The 19,875-nt window shown below is 43.8% G+C and overlaps 1 protein-coding gene across 1 annotated transcript; it reads left to right on the top strand.

The window, feature by feature from the left end:
- The first annotated feature begins 994 nt into the window (after positions 1–994).
- TTC14 (tetratricopeptide repeat domain 14) lies at positions 995–12,509 on the top strand. Its single transcript, XM_072142738.1, has 12 exons — positions 995–1,233; positions 2,897–3,021; positions 3,548–3,747; positions 3,826–3,910; positions 4,283–4,412; positions 4,927–5,079; positions 6,251–6,322; positions 6,399–6,518; positions 7,552–7,674; positions 8,531–8,648; positions 9,228–9,337; positions 11,403–12,509. The coding sequence occupies exons 1-12, from the start codon at positions 1,100–1,102 to the stop codon at positions 12,166–12,168; spliced, it is 2,136 nt and encodes a 711-aa protein (XP_071998839.1). The 5' UTR covers positions 995–1,099; the 3' UTR covers positions 12,169–12,509.
- Positions 12,510–19,875: the final 7,366 nt, after the last annotated feature.

Raw genomic sequence — 19,875 nt, 5'->3', positions numbered from 1 at the left:
AGTCCCCCTCCTCCTCACACGGCCTGCTCCCCTATGTCCTCTTCCTCCTCACACGGCCTGCTCCCCCATGTCCCCCTACTTCTCACACAGCCTGCTCCCCCATGTCCCCCTACTTCTCACACAGCCTGCTCCCCCAAGTCCCCCTCCTCCTCACACAGCCTGCTCCCCTATGTCCTCCTCCTCACACAGCCTGCTCCCCTATGTCCTCCTCCTCACACAGCCTGCTCCCCCATGTCCCCCTCCTCCTCACACAGCCTGCTCCCCAAGTCCCCCTTCTCCTCACACAGCCTGCTCCGCCATGTCCTACTCTTCCTCACACAGCCTGCTCCCACAAGTCCCCCTCACACAGCCTGCTCCCATATCCTACTCGTCCTCACACAGCCTGCTCCCCTATGCCCTCTTCCTCACACAGCCTGCTCCCCCATGTCCCCCTCCTCCTCACACAGCCTGCTCCCCCGTGTCTCCTTCCTCCTCACACAGCCTGCTCCCCCATGTCCCCTTCCTCCTCACACAACCTGCTCCCATGTCCCCCTCCTCCTCACACAGCCTGCTCCCCCATGTCCTCCCTCTCCTCACACAGCCTGCTCCCCCATGTCCTCCTCACACAGCCTACTCCTCTATGTCCCCCTCCTCCTCACACAGCCTGCTCCCCCATGTCCCACTCCTCCTCACACAACCTGCTCCCATGTCCCCCTCCTCCTCACACAGCCTGCTCCCCCATGTCCCCCTCCTCACACAGCCTGCTCCCCCATGTCCCCCTCCTCACACAGCCTGCTCCCCTATGTCCTCCTCCTCACACAGCCTGCTCCCCCATGTCCTCCTCCTCACACAGCCTGCTCGCCTATGTCCTCCTCCTCACACAGCCTGCTCCCATCTCCTACTCCTTCATGACTTCCGCACTTCTCCTTTCTCATTACTTTCCCCACTGTCACTTCAGCCAACACAACATAACACGTCCCTCTAAGCCAGCTCCTCCCACACGAGTCTGGTCACATGCTCATGATGACATCATCGAAGGTCCTGTAGCTGCTAGGAAATAGATTGTACCATCCTCTGTGATGGCGGCCTCGTTGTGCTGAGGGGTTCGGTGCAGTGTGTCATGGACAAAGACCTGGTGCGGCAGAGTCTCAGTTATCACGGCCCCAGCCTGCTGTCCCTGTTCAAGTGCGAGCAGCATGACCATGCCGGCTTCAAGCAGCTGCTGGGGGAGCTGTCCAAGTGGCCGCAATACAGGTATATAACACATGGGGCGGGGGGGCGCAATACATGTATATAACACATGGGGCGGGGGGGCGCAGTACTGGTATATAACACATGGGGCTGGGGGGGGCGCAGTACTGGTATATAACACATGGGGCTGGGGGGCGCAGTACTGGTATATAACACATGGGGCTGGGGGGCGCAGTATTGGTATATAACACATGGGGCCGGGGGGCGCAGTACTGGTATATAACACATGGGGCCGGGGGGCGCACTACTGGTATATAAAACATGGGGCCGGGGGGCGCACTACTGGTATATAACACATGGGGCTGGGGGCCGCAATACAGGTATATAACACATGGGGCGGGGGGGCGCAATACATGTATATAACACATGGGGCGGGGGGGCGCAGTACTGGTATATAACACATGGGGCTGGGGGGGCGCAGTACTGGTATATAACACATGGGGCTGGGGGGCGCAGTACTGGTATATAACACATGGGGCTGGGGGGCGCAGTATTGGTATATAACACATGGGGCCGGGGGGCGCAGTACTGGTATATAACACATGGGGCCGGGGGGCGCACTACTGGTATATAACACATGGGGCCGGGGGGCGCACTACTGGTATATAACACATGGGGCTGGGGGGCGCACTACTGGTATATAACACATGGGGCTGGGGGGCGCACTACTGGTATATAACACATGGGGCGCAGTACTGGTATATAACACATGGGGCGCAGTACTGGTATATAACACATGGGGCCGGGGGGCGCAGTACTGGTATATAACACATGGGGCCGGGGGGCGCAGTACTTGTATATAACACATGGGGCCGGGGGGCGCAGTACTGGTATATAACACATGGGGCCGGGGGGCGCAGTACTGGTATATAACACATGGGGCTGGGGGGCGCACTACTGGTATATAACACATGGGGCCGGGGGGCGCAGTACTGGTATATAACACATGGGGCCGGGGGGCGCAGTACTGGTATATAACACATGGGGCCGGGGGGCGCAGTACTGGTATATAACACATGGGGCCGGGGGGCGCAGTACTGGTATATAACACATGGGGCCGGGGGGCGCAGTACTGGTATATAACACATGGGGCCGGGGGGCGCAGTACTGGTATATAACACATGGGGCCGGGGGGCGCAGTACTGGTATATAACACATGGGGCCGGGGGGCGCAGTACTGGTATATAACACATGGGGCCGGGGGGCGCAGTACTGGTATATAACACATGGGGCCGGGGGGCGCAGTACTGGTATATAACACATGGGGCTGGGGGGCGCAGTACTGGTATATAACACATGGGGCCGGGGGGCGCAGTACTGGTATATAACACATGGGGCTGGGGGGCGCAGTACTGGTATATAACACATGGGGCTGGGGGGCGCAGTACTGGTATATAACACATGGGGCTGGGGGGCGCAGTACTGGTATATAACACATGGGGCTGGGGGGCGCAGTACTGGTATATAACACATGGGGCCGGGGGGCGCAGTACTGGTATATAACACATGGGGCTGGGGGGCGCAGTACTGGTATATAACACATGGGGCGGGGGGGGCGCAGTACTGGTATATAACACATGGGGCGGGGGGGGCGCAGTACTGGTATATAACACTGTTACAGCTTCATAGGAATAAGTGAATTGTGTGTTTGTCTTCTTTCTCACAGGAAGGAAAGGAACCTTGACAACATTGAAGTGCAGCAGTTCATTGCTAGGAAAGCAGATCTGCTCTTTGCACTTTCCTGGAAGTCTAATATCAGGGAAAAGGCAGATGTACACGAACCATCAGAAGGTATGTACAGTAGTCATTTTGTATTTGAATAGACTAGTAAGTGTTCTAGTCTGGGAGCAGAGAAGAATGGCCTCCTCCCAGCAAGCCTCATTATTTCACACTTGAACCTATGCATGTTTCATATTGTACATAAAGGAAACCTTTCATCCATTCCGTATTCCAAACCATGAGAAGAAATAAGGAATGGACAACCTCATTACAAAGAACAGATTCACTAGTCTGCTCCTAGAGGATAGTGTAAACTTAGACTAAGCTGTCTATAATGTATCACATGGCTCATGCTGTAAAATGTGTGGATAATGTTTAGCCTGTCTAAACATTATATATGGACATTCATATGGACATATTTGGTGACGGTATGTTATGCTACAATGTATGGGTTACAGTTCCAGAGGGGAGGCACTTTTCCCTGTAGTATATAACCTCCTCATACATTCACAGTGATGACATTTATGGCATTGTGATGTGAAGTCATCTGTCCACATAATATCCATATTGTGCTATCACTTGTATCTTACTGCTGTAGGTTGTTATGCGGTCATGCCTCCTCTGGAGCAATTTATGGAGGTCCCCAGCGGTCAGAAAAGGGAATTGTTCTTTAGAGACATTGAACGCGGAGATGTCGTCATTGGAAGAATAACGTCGATTCGTGACTTTGGATTTTTCATGGTGCTGATCTCCATGGGCAGTGGCATTTTAAGGGATATAGAGCCATTGGAAATAAGTGTAGGTATTTATAGTCCTGTGCCTATCTCTGGTGCACTTTCCAATGGAGATTTGATAGAACTTTCTTTCATTCATTAGGCATTGTGTCCTCTAAGAGATGTGCCTTCTCAGAGTAATCATGGTGATCCCTTATCATACTATCAAATTGGAGATCTAATTCAAGGTAATATAAAAACCTATACCTACCTATAAGTATTACTGCTCTATGTGCGAGCCAAATAGTAATCAGCGTAAAGAATAATCAGATTTTTTTTTTCCTGACAATTCCCCCCTTACTATACTCTTGTCTGAGCATGGAGACCATGCAGTTTCGTAGGACACTCATTGGGTTGGGGGACTTGATGGCATTTGCTTGACTGTCCAAAAATGACTCATTGAGGAAGGACTTGGATCATATCCTTGCCTGTCTCTATAACTGCGTAATATTGCACCTAGTGGCTTTGTGCGGTTATGGCATCTTATGATTATCTGATATGAATTGGCTCCATTGTTCTGTATTATCTGTTGTCAACTTATTTCCTTTCCTCTTTCCTAGCTGCTGTAAAGGACATTGACCGTTACCACGAAAAAATCACTCTATCCTTGCATAAGTCTTCACTCCCAAGTCATTTGTCTCATTTAAAGCTTGGAGTTGTCAGCAAAGAGGATATGCCCGAATACTACAAGTATGATTAGGAAAAGTCATTGATTTGTTTGTTAGATTCTGATTGTTTGTCTATGAAGTCTGTAGAGCCTCTTATACAGGGGTCTGTCAGGGTTTCTTTACAGGGGTTTTCCCATGAAAGAAAACTCTCAAATTTCAACCCCCCTAGTTAACACAATAAAGATAATTTTTAACCCTTTACATCATAATTTTACTTATGAGCTAAAACGTCAATACAACGATCACTCCACATTATGAGCCATCTAGTTCTGTGAGCTGACAATGTTTCCCCACAACACACTAGCTCTCCTGTGCCTTCCTCCCCCGATATGTCATTGTCTCTGAGCTCCGTCCTGGACTGCAGTGGGGTGGGGCTAGAGTGCAGGGAGCTGTCTAGGGGCAACTTTCACAACTCTGTATGTTATGTCTTTATAAAAAAAAAAAAAGCACAAAATATACTAATATGTGCAGATAGCAATTTAGCATGCTCACCATAAGCATATATTTAACTACTGTATCAATTTGTTTCCATGAAGACACAGTACTGCCTTCTCCAGCAGCAATGATACTTATGAAAAGGTCCTACAACAATCTGTGGCGCTTTCTAACCCATCTACTGTTGAATTCCTCCTGAATACTCTTGGAATTGATGAATCTAAGCCACCATCATTAATCCGAGGCCTTCAAAGGTAAAGATACATGAGTGCAAAACTGACCGGTGAAAAATGGTGGCTTGTCCAGTATATTCTATTACTGCAATATGTAGGATCTGCAAAATACTATCATTCCAAAACTGATGTATGAGCCAAAGTCTCTGCTGGGTAATATTCACACTACCGTACTGAGAGCTGCGATCTGCATGTGCATGCAGCCTTCGGTGTATTCCTACCCTTGCTTACCTTTTAATGTCAGTTTTTTGTTGTAGATAAAAAAATAATAGACTTCATCCAAAAGGTACAGTTCCTCACCTTTACTCATATGTTAAAGGGGTTTTCTGGGATTTTTATTAATACAAATTAGGTTAGGTGATTGTGTAGTACAGTCTCTATGGTTGCTGGGTTGTCGGACCGGCACCAATGGGATATAGGGATCCCTTAGGTGATGGATTTAAAAAGTGCAGTCACTGTCTGCATAAATGAGATGTTACAGTGTACTTGCTCTATAGAGTACCATTATTAATATACTTTCCTGAACTTTGGCAATTGGGGTAAAGTGGCCTGATGCAAGGTTGTTGTGAATTGAGCTCCTTCTTCTTCTTGCAGTTGAACACTATACATATATATGCTGCTTGTCTTATTAAAGGAAACCTACCACTTTATAATGGCAGTTCTAACTCTCAAATACCTCGCACCAGCTCAGGGTGAGCTGGTACTGGAGCATATCTTCATTAATTCCAGAAACCGCCGATTCCTTTTTAAGCTGTTTTATACTTTATATTCTAAGCATGCTTCAGCACACCCTGATACGGGCTCAGCGCACCATGTGCCGGCGCCTGATTAGAAAGTGCTGGAGAGTCGGTGACGTCACTGAGCTCTCGGGCACACTCGGCCTGCGCAACTTCGCATGCGAAGCCGGCCAGCGTATTCTAAGCGTGCTTAGAATATAAAGTATAAAACAGTTTAAAAAGGAATCTGCGGTTTCTGGAATTAATGAAGATATGCTCCAGTACCAGCTCACCCTGAGCTGGTGCGAGGTATTTGAGGGTTAGAACTGCCATTATAAAGTGGTAGGTTTCCTTTAAATGTGGGTTTACTAAATAGCACAGCCTCCTACCCCTTCCTCACCATCACTGTAAAATTGCTGCACAATTTTGAAGGTTGTTGTCTGCAAACTCATAAGTTTTTTTAATTCTTTCCAAAGAGAGAATTTTTTTGAACAAGATTTTGCTCCTTTGTTAAGAAGAAAGCAGTCATCATCGTGGGCACTAAAGTGGTGAGTTTATCTGTACTAATGAGTTGGGAATATATTATTTCTGGAATGTATTTAAACAAAGATTTCTCTTTTACAGTGTGAAAATAGGAGTCGATTACTTTAAACTTGGCCGTCATGTGGATGCTATGAATGAGTACAATAAAGCTTTGGAAATTGATCCCAAAAATGTTGAAGCTTTAGTAGCACGAGGTGCCTTGTGAGTATTTTATAACTTCAAACTGCTTTCTGTGGCCAGATTTATGAAACTGACTAAAAGGAAAGGTGATTTATTACCTGCACTACAAGAGCAGGGCATGTGCTCTGTGGTTTCCCACGGTCAGAAACAATTTTGGTTTCCTAAACCACACTGATGTGTTCCCCCTCTGGTAGGATCTACTGTTCTTTTAGCTTCTTATGCCCTGGTTTTTACCAAAAAAAAAAAACTTGTACAATTATGAAAATGATGTTAATGAAACCTGGAGTACCTCAGCCTCATTTGCATAATCATTAAAACCTTTTTTTATTCTTAAAGACCATAAGAAGCTTAAAAAAGAGCAGATCTTGCCAGAGGAGGCACACACCAGTATGTCTGTGTGCTCGGTTTACAATATTTCATCTTGGTGGTAGTCACCAATTTTTCTACAAACTATGCAGAAATCAATAGAACCAGTAACAAGAAACTTCATTATATCTCATTGGAGATCACGGTGATGTCCTTCTATATTCTGGTAGATTCAGCATTATGATGAAAAAAAAGCTGGATATAAATGACCTGTAAGGAGTAACGATGGATGGAGAAGAATGGTGTTGGAATTTCCTGCTTTGACGCCTCATCAAAACCGCTGGGTTATATGATGAAGTACTAGTGGTGTGGGACATAATTCTAGATTGCAGTGGACATCAGTGTGGCTCTTTTCCATCCCTGTCACTTCTTGTAATTCAATTAAATAAAATGTTTAGGCCTGCCAGTGCTGCAGCTTTCCAGGCAGACAGGGAATCCTTGCATTATATTACTGTATGAGGTAAGGACTCCAGTCCTGTGCAATGTGTGCAGTCCCCAGCATTGGACCAACATAAGGGTCTCCACAGACAGATGCCATGTTCTGCATAATGCTGAATATCATCGTGAAATATCATCCATTTAACATAAATAATCTTTCTATGATCACTCAATTACAGGTGCACAATGTTTAGATGCTTTAAAGTCTTGCACACATGCCTATTAATCTTTCTGTGCTATGTTTTTCTAGATATGCTACAAAAGGAAGCTTAAATAAAGCAATTGATGATTTTGAAATTGCCTTAGAAAACTGCCCAACCCATAAGAATGCAAGAAAATACCTTTGCCAAACACTTGTGGAAAGAGGGGGACAGTGAGTATGCTTTTAAAGAAGTTTCTTATGCCCTAAGTTTTTAATGAGATCCTTAAGATTTGTACAGGACCTCTATCCCCTTTTACGAATTATGATTTATATAAAATTTTATATAACTTATAAGCTGAGTTTTTCAGCACAAAGAATGTGCTGAAAAACCCCTAACTCTGCATATTTGAATCCATGAAAAAAACCCTCAGTTGCTTTTCCAACGCCCCCGCAGATCCTCTTCTGTCTTCAGTTCTGGCTCTCTTTGGTTCCCCCTTGCTGCTTTGCACATACCATGACGTTGGCCGCTTGCCGACATCATAGTGTGTGCGCTGCAATCGGCACACCCTATGATGTCAGCAAACGGCTGATGTCATGGTGTATGCGACAGGACCACTCAGGGACCAGGAGCAGGAGATAAAGATAGAAGAGGACCTACGGTGGGCGTCGGAAAGGTGAGGGTTTTTGGTTTTTCTTTAGGCTAGGCAAGGGGCTGCTGGCTATAGATGGTGGGGGGGGGAGCAAGCACTGGCTATATACCGGGCATGGGTGCCGGCACTGGCTATATACCGGGGGGCATGTGACCAATGCATTTCCCACCCTCGACTTTTTTACTCGACTCAATTGGTTTTCTCAGTTTTTGTTTTAAAATTAGGTGCCTAGGCTTATACTCGAGTATATACGGTGTGTGTATGTATGTAATTGTATATATATGTATATATGTGTAAAAAAAAAAAAATATATATATATATATATATATATATATATATATATATATATATTTTTCTATGCATTTTCTGATCTTTTTGCCCTCCCATTGTTAATTTCCCTTTTCTATGTTAATATTGCCTTGTTGAAATTATTGCAGGCTTGAGGAAGAGGACAAGCTACTGAATGCAGAGAGTTACTACAGTAAAGCTTTGACCATAGACAAATCCTTCTTTGAGGCTGAGGACGCCCTTAACAAAGTGCGCCAATGTATACAGGTGATTCTTTATTTTCTCAATCTACTGTGAACGGCAGATGTGAGATCCTGCGTAATAGTTTTGGGCTATTAAGGGTTCTCTTTCTACCGCTGAACCATTTTGTATATTCACTTGTCTATGATTGTCTATGGTTGTTTTTTTTTTCTATATATTACTTCCTGTAATACTGATGATGTCTCTTTATGTGTCTTTCCCTGCCTTGAACTCTTGGTGCTATGGATACGAATATCCATTATTTTCTCTTCCTGATTTGAACATGGACTTCAATTCCTAAACTACTATTGGACCTGGGTCTGTCAACTGGTTTGTATGCTCAATTTTTTATCAACTTGGCTTGTACCTTTTTGTTCTCTTGGCTATGCTCATAATGTGTTTACTTCAATCTCATACTTGGTAAACTAATGCCTATACATTTTGATTTTATGCAAATGCATAATGGGTTTAATGTGGACCATCTTACTTTGCTATTTATTTTCCCTTATTAATCTTTTTGTAATTTATAATGTGGGTGGTGGGACTGCTGAACATATCTATACAACACATGTTATAATAATATCTTTTTGATAACTTGATAAAAAGAAATCTATGGAAAAAAGAGAGAAACATGAAGAGAAAGAAGAAAAGACAAAAGAAAAGAAAACGGAAACCAGTGCAGAAAAATTGCGTAAACTTCTAAAAGAAGAAAAAAGGTATTTTTTTTAGGAATTTCAAATAACTTCCTTTTAAAATGTGCATCTTGGGCAAGTGGTAGACGACCGTGGTCAGTCCATGAACCACAGCCCGTGTCCTGGCCTGATATAATGGACCAACCACTGTATCGGGAACAGGACTTCTTGCATTATGGTAGAATATTTTTTTCTTAACTGATGGCACACTGACACATTTATTTTGATGGACCTATGCACATAAACATGTTTTTCACTGATCCATGTAGATGCTGTAGAAAACTCAAAGCAGATCCTATTCCTGCCTATGGTTGTGGCTTCAGCTTTCCCATACAATTTTTGGGAATTTTAAAGATGTTGGTGCTACACAGGTTTGTGGAGCAGTTCATAGGTAAAACAATTCTATGACCCTTCAAGAGGTTGGGAAAAGTTATTGATGTCATTTGCCAGTCTTCAGGTTTTTTTTTTTTTTTTTTTTTTTTTTTTTTAATTTATAACAAATGGATTTTTGCACACAGAACAACAGATTACACATGAATGACACATGGGCTGCAAAAAAACCGGACCGTTTGTTTGTGTCCTAAGAACAGAAAATACCTTACTGGCTGCAGCTGTGATCAGCATAGTTAGTTAACCATTTGAGTCGTGAAAGCTTGGCCTGAAGCTTGACTGCCCTTGGGGTTTGAAGTGCACTTTTAAGTAGAAAAATAAAAGTTCTCAAACACTAAAAAAAAGTTGTGAGAACACTTCTCCTGAACAGGATAAAGGGGTTGTCCGAGTTCTGAAAAAAAAAAAATTAAAAGTGGCCGGGAGCGGGCTGCTTAAAAAAATAAAGTCCTACTTACCTTCCGGTGCCCTCCGGTATCCAGCGCTGCTGTCACTCTGGTCCGGGCACCATGTAAACAAACATTCTCCGGCGGCCATGTTTGTTTACATGGCGCCCGGACCGGAGCGACAGCAGCGATGGATACCGGAGGGCACCGGAAGGTAAGTAGGACTTTATTTTTTTAAGCAGCCCGCTCCTGGCCACTTTTAGTTTTTTTTTCAGAACTCGGACAACCCCTTTAATGGTGTTTATTAGCTCTTTGATGCAGCCACAGAACTTCAGTGAGTGCTGCTTTCAATCAATACGAATCTGTCAGCAGAAATTAATCTATCCAATTCCAGGTCATGTTTCTTCCATGGGCCATCGAGTTGACATCATCCATAAAATCATGTGTGAACTATTTGTATAAAGTCAGAGGCAGAGAGTTTGCTCCAGCAGAAATATGCTGTTGACCTCTCCGCGGTCCGTTGGCGGAGCAGACACAGGACAGAAGATGGCCGCTGGTCACATGTCCACATCACATGTCCTGCACCTGGGCAGGTCAATGTGATCACCACTATGTTTGGCTGTAGTCGGTTGGTTGCAGTGCATCCAGTATGGTCAGCATTTTAGGTTATGGCATTTACACATCATTACTATGGTAACAGAGCAAGAAAACCTGTTACATCATCACTGGGAGCAGAGCATAAGAGGGAGGAGGAGTTACTGAGAACTAAAGGATCTTTCATTTATTTATAGCAACATGGGTTTTTGTATCGGACGTTCATATTCCATTTTAACTAAAGTGGTTAACCCCCTTAACAGGCCTAAAATGTCATGGCCTGATTGTAGCTTAGTCACATTCCAGCACATCCATGTTATTTTGAATGGTGCTTTGTTTGGTAGCCTGAAGAGGCCACAATACTCATCCAAACACTGCAGAACTGTTGCAGTTAATGGTGGACTCCAATACTAAAGATAGTTAATAAAGAGTAAAATCTCCTGGATAACAACTTCAAGGCAACACATGAATAAAGTTTTCCTTTAGAACCATAGACACGTGTAGCGAGATCCACACAAGAATTGAATTTAGACTTTTTCAGCTCCTTTTTTCAGGTATCCATCTAGATAACCAGTGTGTTAAATGGCATCACTAACTCTGTTTCCGGTTCATCACTGAATTTCTTGTTGCGGTTTATCAGTATTGATCTCAAGTATAAGCTGAACTTGGTTCTGAAATAATCCTTAGTAACTGCTTTTATCGATTACTATTTATGACAATAGAAAGAAGAAAAGGAAAAGGTCTTCATCTTCTTCGAGTACTTCATCATCCGAGAGCTCATCATCGTCTTCAAGCTACAAGAAACGCAAGAAAAGTAAGAGGAAACAAAGGCATTCCATATCTTCTAATCGTTCTAGGAAGCATTCATCCAGTGTGTTTACTCAGGAGGATGAACCATTCTCGCCACCCGCAGACACCTCAGCATCATTTCTGAAACAAGATGATCTTCGAATATGTGACAGTCAAGATAGACCTCACAGAAAATCCATAGAGTTCAAAACAAGGAATCGATCCCTGTCGTCCTCATCTTTAGATTTCATAGAGCCTACCGGAGGTAGGTCAGAAGATTCAAGAGATTCCTACAGTAGTGCAAAAACTCATGCTAGTGGGGGTACATCAAAAAGTGCAGCTTCAGCCAGTAAGTATAGATCTGGTAGAAGAGATTCTACAGACTCCTACAGCAGAAGAGCAGAGGTAAAGCGCAGAGATGAGCCGGAAGACTCCAAAAGATCATTCAGCCGGCAAAATCCTGATTACTATCAAAGTAAGTATTCCATGTCTAATTCTGGACCCAGAGAAAGAAGGTCTATTGGCAGCAGTAGTAGATCACATGAACAGTCTCTCCAAGGAAGCAAATCTACATCTCATAAAGAAGACCGGAATGGTAATGGGTCCACAAGTAACGATGTACCTGGCAACTTGTTAAATATTCTCAGCCAGATTGCAGAGTTTGAGAAGGAAAAAGGGGTCAAGCAAAAATGTAAATGAACTGAGCCTTTTGTTCTGACAGAAATATATTTTATGGACTTGAAATTTGTTAATACAGTTGACTTGTCATAATTTTTTTTCTCCTTGGTTTATGGAGGTCTTCTGTTTTCCTTTTTCTCCTGTCCAAAGATGCCGCCTGTTCCATGATACGCCATATTTGTCTTTGTTTTGCTACTGTGCACAGAACACTATACAAATGAGTTGTGGAGATACTGGCCACTATTCTGACAATACTACACCATAGTCCAGCTGCTTTTTGGTGCACAGTGGTGTTTATAAAATCTGCATCCCGTGCAGTGTAGTATTGTTTACCATGTTTTAATAAACTTCAAGTTATGTCATTCCTGGTTGACACATTTCCATTGTTTATGTAGTCTTTACAGGAGAGAGAGACCATGACACCTACTCAGTTGGGAAGCAATGCTCTTGGTTACGGTACTGTCTCTGTGGTTTTTCTGGCCATAACTTTGTCACCAAGGATTTGAACCCCGATTCTGGTAACTAAAAGGTGGTGATTGGAAAGTTTTAAATAATTGTTTTAACATAAAGTGTCCCTTTGACTTGGACTCTACATCCTCCTGGGGACAGAAGGAAAGGTTTTCCTTCCACTTCCATCAGATCCAGATCCTGTTCGTTCTTTCAGAGAACAAAGTATAAGAAGAGAGATTCAAGACCCCTGCCATTCAGACCTCCTTAGATAAACTGAGGTTGATTGTTCAATCAACCTCCTGACCAGCCTAGACAGGCCCATCCCCGACCACAATAATGCAAGGTTCGAGATAGGAGGAAGATTAGCCAGCTTCTTCCATGCCTGGACAGAGATATAAAAAAAAGATCCCATCAGAAAGCAGTAGCCATGCTTTCAGAAATTTCTTCACTACTCAACAAAAAATCCATAATAAATCTCCTATGTCCAAACTGCTATATGGCGGCAATAGACCTGGAAGAGGCATACTGTCATTTAGACATTCATCCAGAGTAAGAAAAATACTGAAGGATTGCAGTTCATGTCAATCTTCCAATCTTCACTGTGGCATAGTGGTAGCTCCAAGAGTATTTGCCAAATTAAATTCCAACAAGACTGGAGCACGGTCTTTTCACTCCTTACTTGGACGACTTCCTTCTAGTGGGATCCTCAGAGCTAGCAGTAAGAGACCAAGTTACTAGAGTTTGTCAGATATGGGCTGTCTTATAAATTTTAGAAAAATCTTGTACAACCTCTTCCCTTCAAAAAGTCTTTTGGAGAATTTATCTAGACTTCTGGTGTCAAAGGGCTTTCTTCCACTGGAAAAGCCGGAAAAGATAAAAGATCACCAGATTAAACGCTTCCCCTCAGGTCTCTCAGGGCAGAAATGTCTTTGCGAGGCATCTTAACAGCAGCCATCCCAGCGGTCCCATGGGCATACTGGAGAATTTCCCTCTTCTGTCCTGGGACAATAATCCGTTTTCCTTAGACAACACGATCAAAATCCCAGCATTCATTCTAAGTTCCCTAGACTGGTGGTTAGATCCCAAAAATTTAAGAGTGGGTCTTCCCTGGGCTCCATGTCAAGAAAAATTATCACTACAGATGCTAGCCCCATGGGGTGAGGGGCACATATTGCGGACTAGATGTTTCAGGGTTCCAGGGATCTTCGGGAACCTTGCCTCTCATCCAACGGGAAAGAAGTATTAGCCAGCCCTTCCTCTCCATCAGGGTCAGATCAGACAACACTACAACGGTAGTCTACATAAACAAATAGGCACAAACGAGGCCCTGCCCCTTTAGGAAATTGCATCTAATATTTTTTAACTGGCAGACACCGTTCCTCCTTAACAGCAGTTCCCATAATGGTCAGAGAAGGTTCGCACAGACTTTCTAAGTCGCCAAATATTACATGAGGGGGAGTGCTCATTAAACAAAACGGTATTCCACATTATACCCGGGCTATGGGGGACACCTTTCATACACCTTTTCGCCAGCAGGGAGAATAGCAAGGTAAAAAGGTTCTTCTCTCTCAACTTGAGAGGATGAGAACAGTTTTCCAATCAGAGCTCAGCGCTTTTTTTTAAAGACTTATGTGGAATAATGGTAGCTGAGCTCTGGTTGGTTGCCATGGGCAACTCGAACATTTCTGATAAATTTCTCCCATATTTTCTACTTTGACTATTCTATCACTGTTATTCAAAAATAGATTTTCACATTAATATATCACCAGCTGGGGGCATGGGCTACAGCCAAGCACGCAGGACCCATACCACTGGTACATCCTGTGCCATCCAGGGACTTTGCATACCCTTAAACACTCTTGATAGAAGTACAAGCAGGGTGACACGGTGGCTGAGAGAGTAGCACTTCTGCCTTGCAGTGCTGGGGTCCTGGGTGGAATTCGATTCCCACCCAGGTCAACATCTGCAAACGGTTTGTATGTTCTCTCCGTGTTTGTGTAGGTTTCCTCCAGGTACTCCGGTTTCCTCCCACACTCCAAAACATACTGTTGTTTAGATTGTAAGCCCCATGGGGACCGGGACCAATTTGTCATGCTTTGTGCAGCGCTGCGTAATCTGTGTGCGCTATATAAAAAAAAGAATTATTATTATTACAAGCGGCCTACTACCTTTTACTATTGATTCCGAGCTGGGGATCGCTACCGCCGAGTCAAAGGCGGCTTTCAGTCTCAAGTGGCCCTGAGGCGTGAAAAGCTGGGACCTCAAATACTCACCTGATCCCAATGACACACACTTCAGCCAGGATTAACTGGGATAAAAAGAGCAAATATACACTTCCAACAGTTCAGTGAGCTTCGGGTCTGTTATCACCAGCTAATCGGACACGACCTGACATGAAGTAGCTGCTCCTACATCCAGGTCACTGATACTCATCCACCAGCTCAGCGAACCTGGAGACCCCAGCCTCCGCGTGCAAGATGCATCCAGAATAAACAGCTCTCACCCTCCTGCCAGAGACAGCACTAAAGGGCTAAAGAAGCCAGATAAAAGAAACCACCACCCCTTATCTGATTTCAGTTTTCTTTAAAAACACAATGAACACCTGCTACCCATCATAAGCTGGTAGGGAAGAAGGGGTGGTGAGATTTTTCATCCTGTGCTCACGTGACAGCAGAATCTTCGCTACACTTTTTCACCTAAGCAGAAGAATAGTCAACCGTTGCAAAGGCAACAACAAAGACTCACTATGCACTCCCAAGCACAAAGAGTCTCAACAAATTCCTCTGAAAAAAATCCCTGGCTGGGCGACAGTGCATCCAAATACGCACAATTGCAAACCATGCCAGCTGATTTTGGTGAAACTTCATAGGCTGAAATCTGTGGGGGCGACGACAACACTAATGCCTCCTCTACTATCCAGATCTTACAGAAAATAATCCAAAAGATAGTTGAAAACACGCTCATACCGGTCATGAAAGAACTCACTACCTTAAAGGATACCTGTCATCAGGTCTCGTGTCACTTGTCCTGTCACTACTACCTGTTGGAGCAGCTCACAAGGATTCCATCCCAGCCTTTATCTAGTCAATTCATACATTAATGATTATAAAATCATCTTTTCTTTATTATGTAAATGAGGGTGGTCACATGGTGAGAGGCAGTGATGTCACTCCTGTTCCCCCTCCCCTCTCCTCCCCCTGCTCATGTCTGTGTGTAATGTATAGTAAAGCATTGCTAGTGTGTGTGCTGCTGACATGCTGCATCCTCCTAATACACATGTGTGAGACACAGACCTCAGCTACACAAGTACCTGACATGTTCTGCTATACACATGGCTGCCTGGAGCTGTTGTATCTCTCCTATACACACACAGGCTGCAGGGGGCGTGGCCACCAGCAAGCACATGGAGCAGCCATTACATGGAGCAGCTGTCAGTCAAGCACTGGGGGTGTGGCTGTACCTCCCACTCATGAATAAGCTGGACAGCTTGAATATGCTAATGACTCATTGGACATTTCACAGGTCATTTGCATACAGCTTTAGGACCCCAGGCATGTAGAGGGACAATGAAGGGATAGAGGCAATGCTCTCTAATGGCAGTTTATGAAAATATATTTAGTTTAGGGGGGTTATTTTGCATGACGGGTTCTCTTTAAAAAAAGATAGGAGATGGGCAATCGTATTGAGCAATTGATAGAAAACCAATCCTCCTTAATTACAGTCATGGCCAAAAGTTTTGAGAATGATACAAATGTTAAATTTTACAAAGTCTACTGCATCAGGTTTTACAATGGCAATTTGCATATACTTCAGAATGTTATAAGGAGTGATCAGCCTAATAACAATTAATTGCAAAGTCAATATTTGTCCAGAAAATGAACTTTTTCCCCTAAAACACATTTCAACTTCATTGTACGCCTGCCTTAAATCGCTAACATCGTTTCAGTGATTAATCTACAGCCCTGTCCTCATCAACACCCACACCTGTGTTAATGGAGCAATCTGTCATGATTAAGTAAGAATAACACCACTGGACACTTTAAAAGGAGGCTGGTGCTTGGCATCATTGTTTCTCTTCTGTTAACCATGGTTATCTCTAAAGAAACACGTGCAGTCATCATTGCATTGCACAAAACTGGCCTAACAGGGAAGAGCATCACAACTAGAAAGATTGAACCTCAGTCAACAATCTATCGCATCATTAAAGAATTCAAGGAGAGAGGTTCCATTGTTGCCAAAAAGGCTCCAGGGCGCCCAAGAAGGACCAGCAAGCGCCAGCACCATCTCTTAAAAGTGTTTCAGCTTCGAGCTACTAGCAGTGCAGAGCTTGCTCAGGAATGGCAGCAGGCAGGTATGAGTGCATCTGCATGCACTGTGAGGCAGAGACTCTTGGAGCAAGGCTTGGTGTCAAGGAGGGCAGCAAAGAATCCACTTCTCTCCAGAAAAAACATCAGGGACAGACTGATATTCTGCAAAAGGTACAGGGAGTGGACTGCTGAAGACTGGGGGAAAGTCATTTTCTCTGATGAATCCCCTTTCCGATTGTTTGGAACATTTGGAAAACAGCCTGTTCGGAGAAGACAAGGTGAGCGATACCACCAGTCTTGTCTCATGCCAACTGTAAAGCATCCTGCAGCCATTCATGTGTGGGGTGGCTTCTCAGCCAAGGGAATTGGCTCTCTCACAGTCTTGCCTAAAAACACATCCATGAATAAAGAATGGTACCAGAATGTCCTCCAAGAGCAACTTCTCCCAACCGTCCAAGAGCAGTTTGGTGATCAACAGTGCCTTTTTCAGCATGATGGAGCGCCTTGCCATAAACAAACATAAACTAAATGGCTCAGGGAACAAAACAGAGATTTTGGGTCCATGGCCTGGAAACTCCCCAGATCTTAATCATCAAGAGACGGGTGGACAAACAAAAACCAAAAAAATTGTGACAAAATGCAAAAATGGACTGCTATCAGTCAGGATTTGGTCCAGAAGTTGATTGAGAGCTGCCAGGGGGAATTGCACTTCTAACTGTCAATAAAAGCTTTTGTTACTCATAATATGATTGCACTTGTATTTCTGTATGTGATAAAAATATCTGACAAACACACATAAAAACCAGAGGGCAACAGATCATGTGAAAATAAAATATTTGTGTCATTCTCAAAACTTTTGGCCATGACTGTAAAACTTGAAACTTTGAAAACTGTAATTTTTTCTGCATTAACTCATTCTGTCAATAAAAGCTTTTGTTACTCATAAAACACATAATATTAGTACAACAATATAAATGTGTTAATATTTTTTTTTTTAATTTTGTTTTGGTAAAACAATCTCTCCACCCCACTCTTATTGACCTCGAACAAGTAGGTTTTGTGCCTGGAAGGGAAATACAAGTTCTCAATTTGATCCAGTGCGCCCGGACAAGGAATATTCTGTTAACTCTTCTTTCCACAGATGCCAAGAAGTCCTTTGACTGAGTGGATTGGATTTACATGCAACTGACTCTAAAGAAATTTGGCTTCCCCAAAAAAGTTATAGACAACATTTTGATGCTATGCTTAAAACCATCTTCAGAAATTAGGGTGAACAGCACACTCGCCCCATCCTTCAATATATCAAATGGCACACGTCACTTTCCCGTATATCTTAATAATGGAATCTTTAACCCAAACATTTAGGCAACACCCAGATAAAAGGCTTGAAGGTGAGGGATAAAGTACATGTAAGAGCTGCCTTTGCTGATGACCTGTTATCACCACAAACTCACAGGAATCCCTAAAAGTTATTTCAAACCTTTTTAATCAATACCTTTACTTATCTAATTTCAAAATTAACACAGAAAAGTCAACCCCCCTAAACATCTCCTGCCCCAAAAAGAGCATCCGAGGAGCTGAGGACAACTCTCCATTCTTGTGGGCCCCATCCCACATCAAATATCTGGGGATAAACATCTCAAAAGATCCCTCGCAATGGTTCAACCTCAATTCTAAACCCTTACTAAGCACTATAACAGACATTAAAAAAAATTAGAAAATTCCCTTTATTTCGTGGATGGGAAGAGTTCATCTGTTCAAAATGATGCTAGTCCCCCAAATTGCCTACATGCTGCAGGAACTTCCCATTATCCTACCTAATTCCTTTGTTAACATCCTTAAAAAAAAAGCTGCCCTTGTGTACATCTGGGACAAAAAAGGCTCTATTATACTATACTCCTATTCTATTATGACATACCCACATGCAAAAGGAGGACCAGTTGCTATGGAAGTGGTTGCTGGGGAAACAGAAGCAGTTGCCATGGTTCCAGTGTGGTTGCCATGGTAATGTAACGTTTGCCATGGTGACAGAGTAGTTGCCATGTAGACAGGCCAGTTGCCATGGTAACAGCACAGTCGCAATGGTGACAGGACATCTGCCATGGTGACGGAAAGCGGTTGCCAAGGAGACATATTGGTAGCCATAGAGATGGAATGGTTACTATGGAAAAGGAAGCGGTTGCCATGGTTATGAAGTGGTTGCCATGGTGACGAAGTGGTTGCTATGGTGATGGGACGGTTTCCATTTGGTTAAAGTTAGTGATTGGAAACAAACCAGTTGCCATGGTGAATGACTTGTTGCCATGGTAACAGCATGGTTGCCTTGGTGATGGTGTGGTTGCCATGGAGATGTGCTAGTTTCCGTGGAATTTTGGTTGCCATGGTAACATAACGGTAACTATGGTGACTGAATAGTTGCCATGGAGTCAGACCTATTGCCATGAGGACATGCCGTTTGCCATGGTGATGGAACGGTTGCAATGGTGACAGGGATGGTTACCACGGTGAAGGGACATTTTCCATGGTGACAGAAAGCGGTTGCCAGTGGTTGCGGGGGGTCATTAAGGGGTATTACATTATTTTAATTTTTTTATTTTACCTGGGAATCTATGGAGACTGAAGGGATGCTAAGGAGACATATTGTTATCCATAGCGATGGAATGGTTGCTATAGAAACGGAAGTGGCTGCCATTGTTACAAAGCGGTTGTCATAGAAATTTTTGGTTGCCATAGTGATGTAACGGTTGCCATGGAGGCAGAATGGAAAAAAGAACTACAACTGATTTTAGATCCAGTTGAAATGGGGCAAATACTTAAATCCAGCTGTGGCCCCTCATGATGTATCACACTCCAAGAAACCTGCTTCAAACTCATGGCCAGGTGATATAAAACACGTAAAATCAATAGTGACATCCCGGAAATGTGTTGGAGATGCAACATAGGCAAAATCCTTCTGGACCCAGGTTGAGCC

This window comes from Engystomops pustulosus, chromosome 3 (genome assembly GCF_040894005.1).
Source record: "Engystomops pustulosus chromosome 3, aEngPut4.maternal, whole genome shotgun sequence".
Lineage (NCBI taxonomy): Eukaryota > Metazoa > Chordata > Amphibia > Anura > Leptodactylidae > Engystomops > Engystomops pustulosus.
This window is presented reverse-complemented; position numbering and strand designations above follow the sequence as displayed.